This window comes from Camponotus floridanus, unplaced genomic scaffold (assembly GCF_003227725.1).
Source record: "Camponotus floridanus strain SB8 unplaced genomic scaffold, Cflo_v7.5 scaffold105, whole genome shotgun sequence".
In the NCBI taxonomy this organism is placed as follows: Eukaryota; Metazoa; Arthropoda; class Insecta; order Hymenoptera; family Formicidae; genus Camponotus; species Camponotus floridanus.
Genome location: NW_020229221.1, coordinates 531,523 through 552,073, shown reverse-complemented (window position 1 = coordinate 552,073; position 20,551 = coordinate 531,523). Strand labels below are relative to the sequence as shown.

General features: G+C 26.9%; 4 protein-coding genes across 4 annotated transcripts; all 4 read left to right on the top strand.

Annotated features, from left to right (window-relative positions):
• The first annotated feature begins 736 nt into the window (after nt 1-736).
• On the top strand, nt 737-1,892 carry LOC105250200. Its single transcript, XM_011256168.3, has 3 exons — nt 737-929; nt 1,250-1,581; nt 1,760-1,892. The coding sequence occupies exons 1-3, from the start codon at nt 762-764 to the stop codon at nt 1,884-1,886; spliced, it is 627 nt and encodes a 208-aa protein (XP_011254470.1). The 5' UTR covers nt 737-761; the 3' UTR covers nt 1,887-1,892.
• Nucleotides 1,893-4,449: 2,557 nt separating this feature from the next.
• On the top strand, nt 4,450-7,783 carry LOC105250201. Its single transcript, XM_025411271.1, has 4 exons — nt 4,450-4,835; nt 4,934-5,038; nt 5,565-6,826; nt 6,917-7,783. The coding sequence occupies exons 1-4, from the start codon at nt 4,452-4,454 to the stop codon at nt 7,668-7,670; spliced, it is 2,505 nt and encodes an 834-aa protein (XP_025267056.1). The 5' UTR covers nt 4,450-4,451; the 3' UTR covers nt 7,671-7,783.
• Nucleotides 7,784-10,491: 2,708 nt separating this feature from the next.
• LOC105250202 (DNA ligase 1) lies at nt 10,492-12,905 on the top strand. The gene is made up of 2 exons (XM_011256172.3): nt 10,492-10,655; nt 11,136-12,905. Exons 1-2 carry the CDS (start codon nt 10,599-10,601, stop codon nt 12,453-12,455), a joined length of 1,377 nt encoding a protein of 458 aa, XP_011254474.1. The 5' UTR covers nt 10,492-10,598; the 3' UTR covers nt 12,456-12,905.
• Nucleotides 12,906-15,239: 2,334 nt separating this feature from the next.
• Nucleotides 15,240-17,144, top strand: LOC105250203. The gene is made up of 2 exons (XM_011256173.2): nt 15,240-15,568; nt 16,772-17,144. The coding sequence occupies exons 1-2, from the start codon at nt 15,296-15,298 to the stop codon at nt 17,075-17,077; spliced, it is 579 nt and encodes a 192-aa protein (XP_011254475.1). The 5' UTR covers nt 15,240-15,295; the 3' UTR covers nt 17,078-17,144.
• Nucleotides 17,145-20,551: the final 3,407 nt, after the last annotated feature.

The following is a 20,551-nucleotide window of genomic DNA, read 5'->3' as shown; positions in this document are numbered from 1 at the left end:
TACAATTACAGTTATTTACTTTTTGATAAATACTTTACAATTACAGTTATATAATAAATATAACTATAAAAGACATATCTTGATACATACACACACACACATATAATATATATATAATATATTTAGTAAAGTATATTTTTATTTTCCAATTCTTTAATAGTTTTATAAACAGGATAATAAAAAAATTGATTTATGTAAAAAAGCATATAAATCTAATAAAAAAATAAACGTTGATTTGATATATATATATATATATATATATATATATATATATATATATATATATTGAAAAAAATAAAATAAAAACTTTTCTTAAAAATGTTTTATTTCAAATATTTGGAAAGAAGAATAGCATGTATTTTAGTAATAAAGTAAATCATTTTATATATTAAGATGTAATATTAAATTTTTTAATAGAAATTGAGACAGGTAACATCCATATCGTTTTATTGTTTATAAAAAATTTTTTTATGAATCAGATAAATTTGATGATCAGGATTAAAACAGGAAACAAGAAATTTTGCATGTAGACACGCACAAAGGAAAGTACGTGCCTGCTCTACTTTTTAATCAAAAAATAAGTTCCGGTCGTGACACGTAATAAAGAAATATTATTATTTTATTATTATTTAAAGATTTATTGCGTTTACATTTTATTAAAACAGGAAGTATTTTTTATACCTGTCTTTGATGAATCCATGTCTATATGAACAGTGCGATAGGTTGGAAACCAGTTTATATCTTGTAAAATCTTTGCGACGATGGTGACGATGTACAAATTACAATATCTTCTCATTATTGGAATCTGTTTACAATTGAGGTTCTCTTATGGACGGAGGTTTCCTTATGAATTGCCATATAACGAAGTTAAAATAGTTACGCATGGTGAGCCATGTTATCCATCAAATTATCTGCCTGTTACAATCGAGGTATACATATATTATATAATATTTTATCATATATTGTAACTTGAACTATAACTTCAATTGCATTTAATTAAAGAAATATAATTTTCATGTCTTATAATAAATAACATTATATTAAAGCAATGGTAGCAGTTAAAAAATGCAAAATTTAATTATTTTAACTGTATTATTGTCGTCCAAAAAAACACTTAAAAATGATTTCTAATTTCTTTCTTTTTTTACAATAGTTCAAAAATAGAAGAGTTAAAATATATTTTTGCTTATTTTTTTATCACGCGTGACTTCATAATGAATAGATCGCGTATCTGTAAAATAATTTACAGGAACCTGTTCTGAAGCCTGTAAGTGAGGATTATACTTTGCCTGCAACCACTCAACCTTGTACCTATCAACCACTCAAATTAAACTATCAAGTTATCGCCGATAAACCTCCTATACCCTATCAATCGCAAGCAAACTATCCAGTTTCTATACAAATACCTGAAGTACCTGAAGTACATGAAGTACCCGTTGAATCCTCAGAGATAGTCAAATTGGATCCTTATCGAGGAAAATCCTACACGTATAATACCCAAAGTTTACCATCTCCGTCCGTGCCAATCTCAACAAGTTACAATTTTGATCTTTATGTGCCACCTTCACCATCTTCAACTTCGTAAGCATTCTAAAATTTTTGTTTTATATTAATTACAAAAATTACGCTTGGATTATCGAAATTTATTTATAAAAAATGCTTATATCATTAATTTGATAATTTTTTAAATTAATAACAATATATGTTTAATAGGAATATATTTTTATCAAATATCTGATAACATTTACTTTTATTTCAGAGATGCCAGTGAGATACCAACACAATCACAGTCCGTTAAACTTTTAACAGGTCTTACCAGCAGAATTGATAGAGTTCTAATTCCCGCCTGTGAATCACCTACGAAGTGCGCCTGTCAAGTGAGCTAACAAAACCTATAAAACATGAAAGAACATCTGATAAAGTTGTATCTTTCACAGAAATGTGAAAAGTACATAATATTCAGAGACAAATAAAAAATAAAAAGATTTAAACGATATATAATTTTGAGTTTTAATATGCCTTTATCTCCATATTTCCTATCTTCGTATTTTTATTGAACGTATTTTTTTATCATAATTTTTAATTTTCACACACACTTTCATTTTCTTCATTTCTTTTGATATATTTATAAAAATGTTTATTTCAATTTTTATTTAATATTATTATAAATAATTACAATATTTCATATATATTTTTTATAAATTTAATGTTGTACTTAATAAAATAGTAGTAAAAGAACGAATCAAAATAAAATGCAATGATTGCAAGTAATATGAGTTTATCCTTATTCATGAGAAAGAATTAGAATTTGCTTACATGTACGAATTTTTTAATCATACATCATTTGCCTGCAATGTATGCGATATATATAACAACAAATGTATAAATCGAATATTAAATCATGTTCACAATGTAAGTTAATATTATTTAAATATAAATAGAAGTATATATAATATTTTTAAATAGAAATGTTTTTTAATATTATACACACAGAAAAAAATACATATAAAGAACAATTTTAGACAATATTAATATTTGGATAAATAAATCGTAATACAGGTATATAGAAATAATGGTCATTCCATTTCAATCATTTTTGTTGTATAAAATTAATATTTAATTTATATAATTATTGTTATTATAAAAATATAATTAATTTGTTTTATTTTTTGCAAGATAGAATTAATATATTTTAGGTAACAGATTTAATAAGCAAAAATAAAAATTTAAAAAAAATAAAAATATTTATTCTGCAATTTTCAATTCTTACATATAATCTTACACACAATATTTATCAAAATTTACAATATAATATTTTAATATTTAACTTTTCTTTTCTGTATAATATTTCTATAAATTACTACAAATTATTACACGTTATTACTTTTTATAAATAATATTTATATAAAATATTATATTTTATAAAAAAATTATAATTTCTCTATATAAAATTCTCTATATAAAAATTATAATTTCTCTATATAAAATTTAAATATTATTGTTTAAATTATGTATGCATTTATATAAAAAGTATAAGAAATAAATGTATCAGAAATATATATTTCTATTTTGTAATAAAAATTAAAATATATCAATACATTTTACATAAGATAGTATAGCGTACAGCTTATACTCTCTAAAAGTGAATCAGAGAAAATATTACTAATTTAAAATAAGATTTCAGAATTTGAGAATTAGTAAATATTTTACTGATCTTCAGTGGAAATGCTTATTTTTTGTTATTTTATCTTATATCTCATTAATTATTTAAAGATTAGTTAAAGTAAAACCAATAAATTTCACTGTAAAACTAGTAACCGCTAGTTCCTTCGTCTATCACTATGATCATTATCTCTCTTGTATTTAAGTTTTAATCATAAGAATTATATAAAATTTGCAAAGTGCGACAGATAAAATTAGAAATATACGATTTAATTTCTGATACAATCTTAATAGAAAGGCTTCAGATATTAAATCGATTTTATAAGTCAGATAAATAAATGTCTGGCGATTTAATGAAAATTATTTGTTTGTTATCTATTTAAAATAACAAGTTCAATATGTAATATAAATAAAATAAAATTTGTGATATAATAAAAATAAATAAAATATTTAGTAAATAAAAATAAAATTTTTAATTTTATATAAAATATATAAAATTTTATATAAAATAGATAGAGAGGATGAATTGTAATTTAATATTACTGATGAAAATAGCCAATATTATTGACTAATTCTTTCAATAAAATATTACTGATTTACAGTGCTGTACTTATAAGTGCTGTAACTAGTGACTATTTACTGTTTTTCAGATAATACACTGATTCACTTTTAGAGAATAGGTATCTCCAATAAAACTCCAAAATACTTTCTTTATATTCTAAATAGTGTAAAACATAAATTTTATTAGTAACAATATTATTATTTGTTTTAATAAAAAAAATTTAAATTAAAAATTAATTCATGAAATAATACCTGTTATGAAGAATAAACACTATTCTTTTCCATATGTGAATGATATAAATTAATTAAATTATTTTTTTCTCCGTTTTATAGAAAATATTCAAGCTTTCGTTGATTAATTAATCAAGAATTTAAAAAATATCAATTTATCATCTAGTATTTTGCAATTTTTCTTTTGGTCATGTTGTATACGTATTTTCGCACGTACGAAATATCCATATATATTTTATTTTATCAAAAAAAAGAAGTGATTTTTATAATTATTCACGAATGCAAAAAGATTATCGCATTAATAATCTTTCAAATCATAATATTATAAATCGTGCTTGATTACGAGGTAAGTTGCAGATGAAATCATGGATAATCTCACGCGCATCAGCATATATCTGAGTTGTCGATCATTGTCGGCTAATAATCTCCAATGTTGTTTGATTCCGTCACGATCCGCGTGCCAAATCTGAATATGATGATAACAATCTTTGGGGTATATGAAGCAGCCTATTGCTGTTAGAATCATCGAGTTCCAATTGAAACTCACCATGGCTAATACGTGCAACATATTTGCGGCTTTTGCCGTTGCCTTCCTGACATTCTTGTCTTTGAGTTCGGCTTTCGTTAATCAAGACTTCGATATATCTAAAGACTTTCAAAAGAATTTGGATCTGGAACTACAACCATTTCTTCGAGAGAAAAGGGAAGAGGATGTTCATCTCGTGAACAAACATCCTTTGGAGTTGGAAGAATTATCATCAGAATCTCAAACCATCCAAGATAGAAGAGCAATCCCGGAAGAAACAAAGAAATTAAATCACAAGGATGACAGGAAGAACGAAGAGCCAAATACGAATAACGATATTGAGGAAGATGTTATGGTAAAAGTTAAAATATATTATTATTATTGATTGGAAATCCTAGAACGAGAAAATCGAAACAAGAATAAATCTAATATCTTTTCTTTCTCTTTCCTCAGGATGATGTATTTTCGTACAAGAGTATGCACGATCTCATCCAAGCATTCATTCTTGCGGACGAACAAGATATTGCTATGAGATTGCAACAATTGCGAGAAATAGAGGTAATCGATCATTAAAATTCATAATATATAACTTTAATGTGGAATTCATTAAATTCAAACTATTTAGAAAATATAATTACATATATATATATATAGTGAATATATAAATATATAACTACATAGATAGGAAAGTTATTTTTCTCTAAATCAGTCTCAGGTCTCCTCTAAAATCTATTTGTATAAAAATTCTTTAAAATTTCAGTAATGCAAATAAAAAAAAATTAACTTAAAAATATAATTTTTCGAATAAAATATTTTAAAAGAATAATAAAATTATAATAAAATTAATAATAAAAATTAAAAAATAACAAATTATTTTATAGTGATGATAAATTAAAAAGAAAAATTTTTTCTGACATACAATAATTGATTTGTAACATAATTAGATGTAACATGCCTAATTTAAATTTCTACAATAGAAATTTAATTAAAAAATCTAAAATAATACTCCTTTTTTCTATATAATTACGATTGATCGAAAGTAAAACATGCCGCGTTAATTTAAAATTAACGATATTTTTTGCAGAATGCCACGGAAAAACTTAGCAATTTACCAAAACGACAAGTATCCGCATCCGCAGCTGCGGCCGCATCCGCAGGCGGTCTTCTAGGATTGAATATGTGGGATCCTGTTCCTCTCGCTGATTTGGATACTCATTCTTGTGAAGGTGAAGCCGGCGAATATGGTCACGTGCATTTCTCAGGTCTGGTTGTGCACGAATTCTTCTGCGAATTAAGAAAGATGTGGCACTATTTTCTAATTGTTATACGAAATTTAAGAGAAGGACTTAGCTTAGGACCACTGTTCGCTGAAAGTGTCATCGATGGCGGCAGAGGCATCTTTGGTATCTTGTTCCATATCCCGCGACTTTTACACACCATCCTTAGAGAACCTCATCATCTGCTGATTTTTCCCGACATACTCCGAGATTGCGTACCATTCCCTAGTATTTTCGGCGCTTTTCGACGACTTCTACACACCGCCTTCAAGGTAGTGCACTTTGTGCACGAGCTGCACTTGAACCATATTCGGCACTTTTTCGGACATTTCTTCCATTTACATCGCTTAAGTCTGCATTTACGGGAGAGATTGCTCGAGCGTCGACTAGCAAGATTGCATCATCTGCACGGACTCAGTTCGATACTTCCACTGGGAGAGGAGATTGTTGGTGAATCGGTTGTACCCACAATCGATGACGGCGGTGCAATAGTTGCTCCAGACTATCGCACATCGCTGGCGGAAGTGCTATCTTCTCTTCGTGGCGCCTACAATGGCTATCATGCATCTGGAATACCCCATCTGATTAGAACTGGCATGAAGAGCATTTCCACGTCTAAGGTGTATTCTAAAGTGATTTCGTATGTAACTAACATGCCATCTTACTTAAGTAACATACCATCTTACTTAACTAACATACGTTCATATCTACCCAGAATGCCTTCCTTTAGCGATTATACACCTCTCCAACAGGGTCCTACGGTGACCGCAACTAGCACGGCTAGTGCATCGAGCTCCGTCAGCACACCAGTAAGTCCAGTAGTAAGCCCAGTAGTAGAGCCAATAATAAATCCGACAATAGCATCCATTGCCCCTGTTGAAACCGTAAGTTCTTCAGCATCTGCCAGTGCTACTGTTACTGAAACACAACCGATGGTTTCCGGTGCACCTCTGATTTCTACGGTACCAGATATAATTTCCTCAGTGCCGGTTGTTCCATCTTTCGATGCCGCAAGCGCGGCAGCCACAGCGGCAGCGACATCGGCTGCAGCAGCAGCTTCGGCAGCTTCAGCATCACCGGTAATATCGAGCTACCGAACTGCCCCAAGAATTTATGCACCGATCGGCAATACCATAGTCGAAGAATCCGCTGTACCTTGCGCACCTCTCATCGAACCAGTAACGTCGGAAGTCGTTTCGGAGACTGTCGAAAACACGGTGTCCGAAAGTAGCTCTTCGAACGTAGCTGTAGCCTCACCAGAAGTTGTACCAGGATTCTCAGGGAATACCGCAGCAGCTGCTTCCGCGTCTGCATCCGCCTCTTCATCGGATGTCAGCCCAGCGATCAGTACTAATTCGATGCCATTCAGGTCGCCATATTCACTAACTGGATACAGGTCCAGGCCTATTTTGTCCGGTATCAGACCTGCGATCTCTTCGATAGACAGCTTGATCGAACCGGGTCAATATAGAGGACTCGACTTGAACCTCGGCGGCAGAATTCCGTTGAGCCGTTCGCACAGTTTCCCTGCAGCTCTTCCTTCTGCAGCCTCTGCCGCGGCAGCCGCCGCATCGTCGGCTGCTGGAAGTGCCGCCGCGGCTAGTTCGGCCAGCACTGCCTCCTCAGGTGGCCTCAATTTCGTCTTGCCTAGGGAACAGATCGTTAACGCACTAGGTCACAACTATCTGACACCGGGCGACATTATATCGCTTAATTTGAGGAACAGAGCAACCCTGATAGGTCGCGTACTAGACACTGTTAGCCCGATCAGTTTCAACTTCCTTAGACCGAAGTTGCGCGCTTCCCTTCTCCATCACGGTGGACGTGTCTGGAATCTCTCACCCTGGGACTTCAAAGATCCCGAATGCGTTCGTAGACTTAATAGTCCTCATCTATTGCGTCACGCCTTTTAAATTTCATACTATATATCTCATAACTAGTCCTAAATCACTATCAACTATCGACATGTATATACCAAATAATTGTAATCAATCGATTCTGAATAAAGATGTGTTTTGAAATTGAATTACGTTAATAATTTTTATACCTTAGCTTAATATTATTATATTATATTTTCTTCATCTTAATATTACGTTTAATATTTCACGGTGTGCAAATTTGCATTGTGCGCAACACAGCTGATTTTCAATTACTTACTTACTTTTTTTATTTGCATTGAAACACTTGCGAAAATTTTTAGTTAAATCAGATGGAAAACATACTTTACATGCAACTTGTAAAAAATATAAAAAAGCGTGACGTATATTTGCACAAATGTGAAGAAATCCTATAACAGATATGTAAAAAATTGTGCGCAATCATTTTAGATCAAAAATTTTTAGGCGCAGTTACTTTAAAAAATAGCATATAGAGTAAATTAAAATCCATCTATCATAATTTGATTTATATGATATTAAAACATCGTGATTCACTTTGTAGTTAGAATTGATTGATAATGAGTTCTATTGAGATCTATTAGAAATAGAGCATTCAAATAATTTTCTTTGATTTAAAATTATAAAAGAAAGCTCACATCATAATTCATATAATTCATAAAATTCATATACATAGGCAGATATGATACAAAGAAAGCATTTTTCAAAATTATTTAAACTTTTTCTATTTTTATATAATGTTTAAAAATATATTTAATAATTAGGGATTGGGTTCAAATAATTAAAAATTAAATTGGCATAAAAGAGTCACAACGCGATAGTTGGAGCGCAGAGAAAAAACAACACTTCCTTCTTTTTTATTATTAGTTTATTACAAAACTCAAATTACAATAATAAAAAGCGAACGTTTCATATTTAATCCTTCTTCAGCGCAATATTAACAGATTATATTACATTAAACGCGACGCATTAAATTACACAAAAATATCTATTATTGGCGTGCAGATGACATCAAATTATATCACTTGGGGATCCGACAAGCTCATTGTTTCTGGTAATTCATCAAATTACCGGGATAGTACAATGCCAATGTGTCAATATCATGGTCAATGTGTACCAAGTCAATGTATACCATCACGGTAATTTGATGAATTACCGGAAACAATGTGCTTGCCAGATCTCCACTTGATACAATTCGACGTCATCTGCGCGCCAATAATAGATATTTTTGCGTAATTTAATGCGTCGCATTTAATGTAATATAATCTGTTAATATTGTGCTGAAGAAGGATCAAATATGATCCGAAACGTTCACTTTTTATTATTGTAATTTGAGTTTTGTAATAAATTAATAATAAAAAAGAAGGAAATGTTGTTTCTTCTCTGCGCTCCAAGTACTGCGCTCTTATATACCAATTTCGATTTAATTTTTAAAAATATAGTTTATATCCCTCTTTCATTTTACATTAAATATAGTTGATCTTACTATAAGATAGATTTAACATATTATATTATAATATAATCTCAAAAGAAATCCTTTTTAATTTAAAATATGAATAAAAAGAAATTTTAAATTATTTTTATTATATATATATATATAATAAAAACAATTAAAAATTTCTTTTTATTCATATTTTAAATTAAAAACGATTTCTTTCGAGATTATATTATAATATATTAGAAAATGTAATATAATATAATTATAATATAATATATAATATGTTATAATATTATATATTATATTATAATTATATTATAATATAATATATTATAACATATAGGTTATATAGGTTTTAAAAAGTAATAAAAAGTAATAAATAATATAATACATCATTTCAAAATATTATAATAAAACATTTCTGATTATTTCTCTCTCTCTCTCTCTCTCTCTCTCTCTCTCTCTCTCGTTTCATTATAATAATTAACGATACAAGTAAATAAAAAAAAAATTTTATATTTTCTGCTTTTTTACTGGATACTTTTTATTTGAGCTGAGGCTAAAATCAACTTGAACCACATATTATCGTAACAACAAAAAAGACAATATCGAAGAAATCTATAGTCTATTAAAAATATGAGAAATTAATTGCATGAATACACATGAAATTTTTCATGTGTATTACAAGTATTGCTCTTATTTTTCTCTGCAAATGATGAAAAAAACACAAAAAGATAAGAAAAATTGATTAATATAACAAACCATATACTTCATAATATAAATTGATGTATAGTATACTGTTAAGAATAAAAAAAAATATATATTTGATATTTAATTGATCATAATTTATGAAATTTACATTCATATGTAACGTAAGAACTCAACTTATTGATTAAATAAAATAATACATAACAATAATAAATTTATACTCACAATTTTTATACAAATTTGTTTTTAAATTTTGCATAACGCTAAAAAATTTATTAATATAAACGCTAAAAAATTTATTAATATAACGATATAATAATTAAAATTAGAACAAATATACATTATCAATTACAAAGAATAATTAAAGTAAGTTATTGACAATGTATTTCTTTATTTGCTCTTCTTTTCATAGGTACATAATTCGAAAGTTACAAATATTTCTATCATATTTTTTTATCAGTATAAAGAAATATTGTTATATCAAACATTATGACATCTGGTATGACTTTGTCGAATTAATAATTAATGATTTTAATTTATCATGTACCGTTATCACATAAGAATACATAAGAATATTATTTAACAAAGTTAGCACAGGTGTGCTATATCAAATAATGCGTCAATGAGAGCTAGAATAAAGCTTTAGGTATTCTGCAACAGATACAGTAAACAAATTTTGACTAATATATAAGCGTATTCATTTCAGAGATCATTACTGTGGATCAGTCTGGATCTCTCTGTTCTAAAACGGAGCTGGACCTTCTATCTCTTTGAATCACACAAATTTTTTCCAAATTACGATGGCGCGCGTTGCTCTTCTAGTAACCGTGCTGGCGGCTGTGGTCTACATAAGCCAGGTAAGCTATTACTCAAAGGCAATCATTCAAGGGATATTTTAAAAAATAGTAAAATTCATAGTTGATTACATAATAATTGCTAAATATAGCAAAAATTGTAAAATATTAAAAGAAAACTAAGATATATTGATCGTTCTTTCATTATAATATATATGTGGAAATAATATAATTTAAAACAATAATTGATTAAATTAATAAATGAACTTTACAAATTTTGAATCTATATACGCGATTAACGTATCTTCATAATATGAAATGTAATTTTAATGTTTTAAATAATATTTAATAATATATAATATTTAATATACTTTATTTATAACATTTAATATATTATTTTCTTTCTTACTATATGATGCCTCATATTTTATAATATATAACTTATATAATAACTTGTAATACAGTATTTGTTTCTATACATAATGTTTTATTTTATATCATAAAATATAAATAATTGCTGTTATTTTATTAATTGCGTGTTAGGCCATCCCAGTGTCAGAAAATGTGGAAGATGAGCAACTCAAATCAAAGGAAATCTTTGATCAAATCCAACCCGAATCTAAGGAAATTCTTGACCGAGTCCAACCCGAATCTAAGGAAATTCTTGACCAAGTACAACCTGAATCTAAGGAAATCCTTGATCAAAATCAATCCAAATCTGAGGAAATTCTTGATCAAATCCAACCCAAATCTGAGGAGAATCTTGACCAGCCTGACGATACATCGGAAAATGAACTTGAAGATTCTAAAAATAAAGACTGGCACGATCATCGTAAGGAAAACCTCAAGCGGAAACTTGAAATATTAGAAAAAATACTTAGAGACTCTGAAATAAGAGACAACAAATGGAAAACTAAAGGAATCGAGAGACAAATCGAAAGAATACAACAAAGAACCAGGCGAAATTCCCAATATGCCCCGATTGATATTGCAAATGTCAATGATATCGAAAAGATCTTTACAGATCAACTACCATCTATGCTGAAGGATGTATTTAATTCATTCGTACAGGATAAGAACGAATTCAGCAAAAAATTTGTAGAGTCCTTCTTTGAAATAATGAACAATGTTCTTACATTATTTGAGAAGGATGAGATAAGTGAGAACGTTGAAAACTTGAAAGAGAAATTAATTAAATTTGAGGCAGATATAGACGAAGAGATAACAGACAAAAAGAGAAATTTTTCCAAGAATATTGTCAAAAAGCTGAAAGATTTGACCAACAATGTTAAAAATCTGCAAGATTTGTCCAAGAATGTTATCGAAAGGCTGATGTCGGAAGATGATTCGAAGAAAATGATTGAAAATCTAAAAGAGCAACTGCCTCAACAGAAGAAAGATATATCCAATATATTGAAAGTAAAGAAAGAAATAGTTGAAGGTATCTTGAAGATCGATGTCGATAAAAAGATAGAAGTAATTTACGACGTTTTTAAGAATTTGAAGAATTTGCAGAACATAAAAGATATGTTTTTAAATATTATACAGTTGAAGCTAAATAATATCAAAGGTGCTAAACAGATAATCACAAATTTAAGTCCAATGTTTTTGAAGACAATACACGATTTTTTAAAAGATATCGTATTTAAAATCACGGAGAACGAAAACGGCAGAATTGACATATTAAAAGGAGCAATAGAACGTTTTAATGAGATAAAATCTAAAACAAAGAAAGGAATTGAGGACAGCCAAATAGGAGAGATCTTTGATAACATATCGAAAAAGCCGTTTATCGAAAAGTTACCGTTCAACCGTTTGAACGATCTGAGTAAAGACGTTCTATCAAAAATCAAAAGAGATTGATGAAATATTGAAAAATATAACAGAAGGATACTCTGCCAAGGACATTCAACGATTTAACAGATAATTAATTAGTATAGGAAATATAAGTTAAATCATATTCAATCGAAATTCAAAATTAATGTATTCAGAAAACGGTATACACTTTTTCAAATATTGTTCGGATAATTTCTTATAGTTAGATATTTTACCAAGCCAAAATTAAGACTAATAAATAAATATATATCACATATACACACATGTCGGTCAGGTTTTAAATTTTCAAATATATTGATTATTAAATCTTTTACATAGCGTTCTTTTTAACGACATCCTCATTCATAAAATTATGTAATGTTTGTTAAAATTAGCATTTATTGAAAATGAGAAACATGTATGCATTAATATTGTAATGAAATTGATTTTGACCTCGACGTGTATTGCAAGAAGTTTAATAAAATAATAAAAATATTATATATATGTTATAAAACGTTATAAATAAAATTATTTTACACTCACTCCATATTATATTAGATAATATAATATTAAAAACTGTAAGCAGTTTTAAATTAACTTACGAGTCGCACATCGCTATTAAATATTTGCATAAGAGAAAAGAAACACGAAAAAAGTATTAATTGCAGTAATATTTAGTGATTATTTCATGAAAATCATGTCAATTAAGTCAAATCGAAGCTTTCAATAATCGACATAATTATGTAAAGAACTTGCTATCACTAAAAGGTTACACAAGCACTGTTTTACTAAGAATATGCAAGTGTGTTCACATATTACATGAATCGTGAATAAAGTAAATATTTTTGCAATAAATTAAGAAATGAAAAAGTGCTTATTTTTGCATATATTTTTCCTCAGATATATTTTTCATATAATATATCTTATTTAAATATATTTATGAATATTATATTTTTCATCGAATATATTAGCACAATTTTGTAAATACTTCTTACGAGGAAATCAGTTATCTTTTTGATACTAATGATAAAAGGAAACTAAAATAAAATTTATATATCTGTTTATGATTTGAAGAATTCGATGTTATATTAAATAGAATTGATATTTCTTTTCAATTAATTTTTAGGTAAGTAATTTTTTAAATAAGTAATTTACAGTATAAATGCAATTATTATAAAATCTAATATTTAAATATATATATATATATACACACATAGGAAAAATTAAATATAAAATATCGGATAAACAACGTTTGAGAAAAATGTACAATCTCTGCCCTGTGCATTCAAAAAGTGTGAGTCGTCATTGCGAAATCAGCAATTCATATGTTTATATCATATATACATACGTGTATACGTATATTATATGTATACATATGTATATTACATACATATGTATGTATATTATATATATACATATGTATATTACATACATATGTATGTATATTATATGTATACATATACACATATATATACATATATACATGTGCATTTGCTAGAACATCTTTATCTGACTGATATAATGTCTCACGGAGAAATGAATACCAATTAAAACTGATAATGATTTTGATTTCTCCTTGAACCTTGACTTATCCACAGCATCATTTCAGTCATCGATTTGTTTCAAATTGCTTGTTAGGTACATTTAGGTACTATAAATTCTATTTAAATAACTATGTTTAAAAAATATCTGCTTATCGTAACAAAAAAATAGATAACCAAAATTACACAATTAAAATTAAAAAACCTTTGTTTATTGCAAAAAGTTCGTTTTAATTAGCAAGCTTAAAGATATTAAAATAAAAAATATAAAAAGCGTAAAGAGAACGTTGATTGTAAATATAATCTCGCATTAGAAAAATGAAATATTTTTCTCAAATAAAGAATTTTTTCAAGACAGTTTTTTCTATACACAAGGCTTTCTTTTAGCTTTAAATTGTGTAAATTCTTGTGTAAGCATTCCATTGATAAAGTATTCTTTATCGCGTAAACTCACAGAAACGACTCCAGATTAGAAGAAACATTTAAAAGTTGACCGAATACCTGACCTGAGATTTCCGTTAGTAAGTGAGACTCACATCTTTAAGTTATATTGTCAATAATGTCTCACTGTATCAATTCTGGTATTATTCTTTACTTTCTATATTTCTTGATTCATTTATACGTAATCGTTTCATATATTAAAATATAAGAAGGATTTAACACTTTTATTTGTAAACATATAATCGCCTATTGAAATTAATCTATTATTTTTAATATGGAAACTAACAAAAATTTAAATACTATGTCATGACTTATTAAATATTAAATATTAATTATTACAAAATTATTAAATATTAAAATGATAAACTAAAAATATCAAAATATAACGAATATTTACGATACAGACAAGCATAACTATATATATATATATATATATATATATATATATATATATATATACACACATATATCAGATATTTTTTAATTATTATTCTATTCTAGCACTAAGTTTTGATATTTTATAGGTATTTTTTTAGATTTTTCTAAGTTCTATAAAAATATTTGTAATATTGCTTATTATATAATATTAAATTATTAAAAAGTCTTTCAAATAATAGCATTAATAAAAATTTGTTGTTAAACAAAAAAAATCAACGCATTATTCAGATTGACCCTCATCTTTTTGTTCGAACAATGTCGGATATCTTAAAGCAAACGTAAATTTAGACAGAAAATGTCCTTTTACAAAAATGTACTTGGGAATGTAAAGAAAAATGCAGGTCGTTGTCGTCAAAATGAGATACTAAGCACTTTGCCCTCTTCGATAAGAAACGTCTATAAAAGGGAATACGACGTCCATTCTATACATTAGTCGTTTTCTGATCAAGAAGAAAACATCAACGCGAGATGAAGTACTTAGTCCCATTTATCCTAGCCGCCGTTCTGGTCGCAGCTGAGGGCAAGGTTTTACCAGCTAGCGATGTCGAAAATCAGCACACCAATACTCAAGAAGCGTCCACAAATAATCCGTTCCAGACAGTTCAAGATATCTTCAGTAATTTGGGCAATCAAATTGAGCAGCATCTACCTAACCAGGACGAATTTCTTAAGACACTTAAAGAGTATAGTACTGGTTTAGTTAATAATATCAATGAATACATCAAGAACGCGACCGAAGAGGTGAGCAATAAATGTTTAAAAAATGTCATATAAATATATTTTACATGCTTCTCATGTTGAATATGTAACATTGTGATATCGTAATATCGTGATTGTAAAGGTTTTAAACACTTAAAGCGATTTTGTGAGATATATCGACTTGATTAAAATTATTCGTTTGATAGATATATATTACGCTTGTTCTTTATTTACGCATTTGCAATATACATAAAGAATTAACTTATTTGTTTGCAGCATTCACACGCAAGTTCGTCTACCTAGAGACACATTTTTCAAAATTAAAAACAAAAAAAGTCAACGTATTGTCTAATTCTGCGCGTAGAAGATTATATATGAGAAAATTAACAGAGAAAATATCTGATTCTAATCAATCCATAAAAAATAATTAACATAAACGGACGTATTAAAATAGATAATCAATAAAATACATATAATTTTGTAACAAAAAAGTAATTGTACAATGTAAAATTTATGTATCTATATTCACAGTATATTCATGTCAAAATGTTTTTCGATGCGTTAGACTATTAAAAAATCATGATATTATTATAATGAATTGTAAACAAAAACAAGTAAATGATTAATTATTAACTTGTTTCTTATTCTTCTTCTTCTTCTTATTATGTTTTCCTATTATTTTTTTACTTGCATAAACTGGTGCAAATCTTAAATATGCAACATCATTTTTTCTTTTCTTCTCTTTAGACAATTATATCAATTGAAAATTATATAACAATATTATTCGTTATATTAATGCTGTTAAAAAAATATCTAAAGTCACGTACAGTTTATACTTGATAAAAAAATTGACGTACACATTTCGCTACAGTCGATTATGCATATTTAAAATTGCTTAAATGATATCGTGATTGAAGGTCGACGAATCAAGTTAGACAACAAAAGTAACGAAAACAGGAAGTTTAACATATTATTATCTCGAGTTTCTTTCGCATATTTTGTTTGTATTAGAATTTTGCTAGAAACACACACACACTCTAAATGAATTATTATATAAAATGAATTATTATATAAAATTAAATTTGCATTTTTGCATTATTTGTTTATATTTGCTTATCTTTATCAACGTTTATTTTGCTAAAATTTTCAAAAATTTTTTAATATTATTAATCACTTTTTAAACTTTGGCCTTTATAATCTGATTGTGAGATTTGTCTTGCTACACGTATGACGAATCGTTTTTAGGTAAAGACCAAAAGTCCGGAGTTGGAAAGTGTCTGGACGAATTTTAAGACCAAATTGTCTGAAGCTACCGACAAACTAAACATTGATGCCGAGACTACGGAGCAGCTTAATAATTTAAATAACAAGTTCCAAGAGGGTGTTCGAACTATTTTAACAGAGTCTGAGAATACTGCTAAGGCTATCAACGAGAACTCTGCAAAAGTGCAAGAGGGTATCTCCAAGTTGACTAAGCAAGCGATAGACATCGCCGTGCAGGCTTCTCAGAACTTGAGCAATCATTTGCAGCCAACAACACCGCATCCATAAAATAAAATAGATGATACAGTGTGAATTACTCGTGTGCTAACATTTTAAATAAATATATGCGGAAAAATCGAATTTTCATTCAACCAACATAATTTCACACATATCATAAATAACTAATGATTATGAATAAAAATATTTAAAATTATTTATCTTTTCATTTGTTTTTTTAAAACCTATATCGTTATTATGCATTACTAATATATGAAATACTATTTAGTTGTATGATATAATCCGTCTTATTTTGTAAATTTTTACAATTTCCATGTTAAAGTTATTTGACCATGTTAAAGTTATTTGCTTTTATTTTTTATTTTATAAATCATATTGTATTGCATAAATGTATATTATATAAATAATATAATATTAAAATTAATATCGGTTAATAATATATTTTTTATCAAAATTATCCAATTACGTATTTAATTAACATACAGCAAACAAATCAACTGAATTTTATATTATTTAGTTTAAGAAAAAACGTTAACAATCTTATTCTTTAGAAGAGAAATCGTCAACATCTCGATGATAAGTGTTGATTGGTCGTACTGTTAACTTCGATTTGATTGGTTTCGTCCATGAGATACGCGGGAGCCATTGATCAATGGATGAAATAGTTTTGATGACTGCACTCATAATTTTTGAAGTCATATAGCTTATAGGTTTAAAGTTGCTTCTTTCTGACAAATTGATTGGTATAGCGTAGGTACTCGTAGATGCAAATGACGACTGGGAAAAATATAGAGAAAAAATATAATAAGTTATAATAAATAGATATCATATTAAATAATATATAAATAGAATAGAGAGACATAAAATTATTATTATAGTGTATTACCATAAGAAAATTTATGTTGGAAATTACAATTACATTACAAATAATAAATTTACTAATATATTGCAATATATATTAAATTTACATACTTACTGCATGAATCGTTAACAACAATAAAATAGCATAAATATAAAATAAAAATTGATAGCCATGTATTGTGTGAAGACTCATAATTCACTGCACGAACTTTATTAACGCGAAGAAACGATAACATGAAAATGATCCATCAGAAAAATTCATTTCCTGAATAATCGTCGTGGTGTGTCGTGATGTTTATTGAATTTTATACGAACATGTACATATTTGAAAATTCTCAGGAATTATATATATTATTTTATTGATGTATTGAGAAATAAAGTTTCCGCATTCAAACAATATCACTGAAAATATGTATCGCGTCAATATCATACTTCAAAAATCATTTTATGTGATCTAAAATTAACAAATTAATAAAGTTTAAATATATATTATGAATAAATTAATTAATAGTTAATATTAATAGTTAATATTATAATACTTAATATATAATAATTAATATTAATTTTTTTAGACAATAGATATATATTTTATAAATAAAGATATTTTTTATAATGAAAATGTTATAAATGAAAATATTTTAATGAAAAAAATAATCTTCCACTAAAAACTCGTTAGTTAAAATATTTCTATTATTTATTATAAATAATATTTCCAAATATTTAATTTTAATTAATTATTTAACAATTATAATATTAATCTGAAATATTAAAAAAATATTATATATATATATATATGTATATATATATATATATATATATAATAAAATTTTCAATATTATGAATAAAAAGTAAATATTAATTAAAATGAGAAGTCTCTGTCGTATGCACTCCATTATTATTGTTTAATTATGTCATTAAATTTAGTAATAGGAGACAACAAGGCAATATGATGATTATACACAATCAGCGGATTCCGCTTTGATTTCAAACTGCTAACGTAAAAGTTGACGAAATTTACTTACGACAAGAAAAATTCCCCAATTCGATATGACCTAAATCCGTATATTATCAGATATCTATTAATTTCAACTAACAAAACATTTTACAAAAATTAATATATAAATTTATTATTCATTGTATTAAGATATCATTCTAATAAAATTAAATATCTTGCAGTATATACATTTAAATTTTAAAATACAAAATATTAATGAAATGGAAAATATTTTGTCCTCCTACGCAATATTGCTGGATAATATATGCGCACACATATGCTCTTATAAAAGGATGGGAATTGCCAAATCGTTCCATTGTTGGTTGAAGACTCAATATTGAATCAATAAAAGTGCGTAAATTTTGTTTTTGTAAAGTACGAAAATTTGAAAAATATGAAAATTAGAAAGATGAGTGCATGTGTGATTAAAATAAATATATTATTTTTAATTTTTGTTATATGCACGGTAAGACTAAGTAAAGTGAAAAAATATAAACATACATACAACATATACATACACTTACACACGTACACATCCATATATATATATAATATATATAAGTCCTTTAAAATAATAGAGGAAATTATTTGACAAAATTATATTTGAAAATTATTCAGATTATATATAATAGTATATTATTTCTCTAATGAAAACTTTGCTAAACAGATATTTGCAAACTTAATTGCAAGTGCTACTGCAATTTCAACAGAAAATAAGGCCGAAAAACTATTTGCAAGATCATCGAAAAAGGAATCTCAATTTCGAAGAGCTACATCGGATGTTGAAAGATCAGAAAGAATAAATCGTGGATTTGAAAAGATTATTGAATTCGTCAATGTTTTGAGCCAAATGGACAATTTTGTTTATGACAGAACAAAGAACATTATTCGCAAGCTTAATGCGATTTACGATGTGGATGAAAATGAAAGATATCGTAGATCTCCCTCTAAAAATCATTCCAAAAAATAATTTCTTCATAATGAAAATAAAAGTTACAAAATTTTGTATTATTTTTTAAAATACAAATCATAGAACATTAATCATATTGTTATAATTATTTATATCAACACAACTAATCAGATTGATATTATATTATTTTAATTATTAATTGTAAACAATATATTAATCTTTTATTTACATTATTTTTCTTGTTAATTTCTAGTTTCCTTACCATAAAGTATTACTAATATTCTTACATATATATGTGTATAAAGACTTTTTAATAAATTTTATATTTTAGATTCATTATTAATAAAGTATGTTTTGAGTGTGAATTTAAATTTATGTACAAGTTCTTATTGCAATAAAAAATTGTCAAATTTTAATAATAATTATATGTTATTTATTCGCACATACATGAATCAAAATAATTCCATTTTGTAGAACATATATCGCCATCTAGCGATAAATTATTAAATGATGTCAATTAAATTTACACTATTCTATTGATGCATTCGTTATATTGCTTTTCATATACATTAATATTATACATTGATGTTTAATTAATTTATCTCTTTTTTATTAATCTTTATTATTAATTTCATTTTCAAATTTATTCTAATATTTTCTCCAAGCTTAACTCTTAATGAAAGTTTTTTATCCAATATATTTAACAATAAATTTTATTGGATGTTTATTGGCAAAGTATATATATGTTGCAGCAATTTTG

Excerpts from the sequence above, each read along its gene's own strand:
- LOC105250200 (XM_011256168.3), top strand. The coding sequence starts at position 762 with ATGGTGACGATGTACAAATTACAATATCTTCTCATTATTGGAATCTGT. Across the intron at positions 930-1,249 it reads ATCTGCCTGTTACAATCGAG|GAACCTGTTCTGAAGCCTGT; the intron begins GTATACATATAT and ends AATAATTTACAG. Across the intron at positions 1,582-1,759 it reads CCTTCACCATCTTCAACTTC|AGATGCCAGTGAGATACCAA; the intron begins GTAAGCATTCTA and ends CTTTTATTTCAG.
- LOC105250201 (XM_025411271.1), top strand. The coding sequence starts at position 4,452 with ATGAAGCAGCCTATTGCTGTTAGAATCATCGAGTTCCAATTGAAACTC. Across the intron at positions 5,039-5,564 it reads AACAATTGCGAGAAATAGAG|AATGCCACGGAAAAACTTAG; the intron begins GTAATCGATCAT and ends TATTTTTTGCAG. Across the intron at positions 6,827-6,916 it reads GCAGCAGCTTCGGCAGCTTC|CGCACCTCTCATCGAACCAG; the intron begins AGCATCACCGGT and ends CGCTGTACCTTG.
- LOC105250202 (XM_011256172.3), top strand. The coding sequence starts at position 10,599 with ATGGCGCGCGTTGCTCTTCTAGTAACCGTGCTGGCGGCTGTGGTCTAC. Across the intron at positions 10,656-11,135 it reads CTGTGGTCTACATAAGCCAG|GCCATCCCAGTGTCAGAAAA; the intron begins GTAAGCTATTAC and ends ATTGCGTGTTAG.
- LOC105250203 (XM_011256173.2), top strand. The coding sequence starts at position 15,296 with ATGAAGTACTTAGTCCCATTTATCCTAGCCGCCGTTCTGGTCGCAGCT. Across the intron at positions 15,569-16,771 it reads TCAAGAACGCGACCGAAGAG|GTAAAGACCAAAAGTCCGGA; the intron begins GTGAGCAATAAA and ends AATCGTTTTTAG.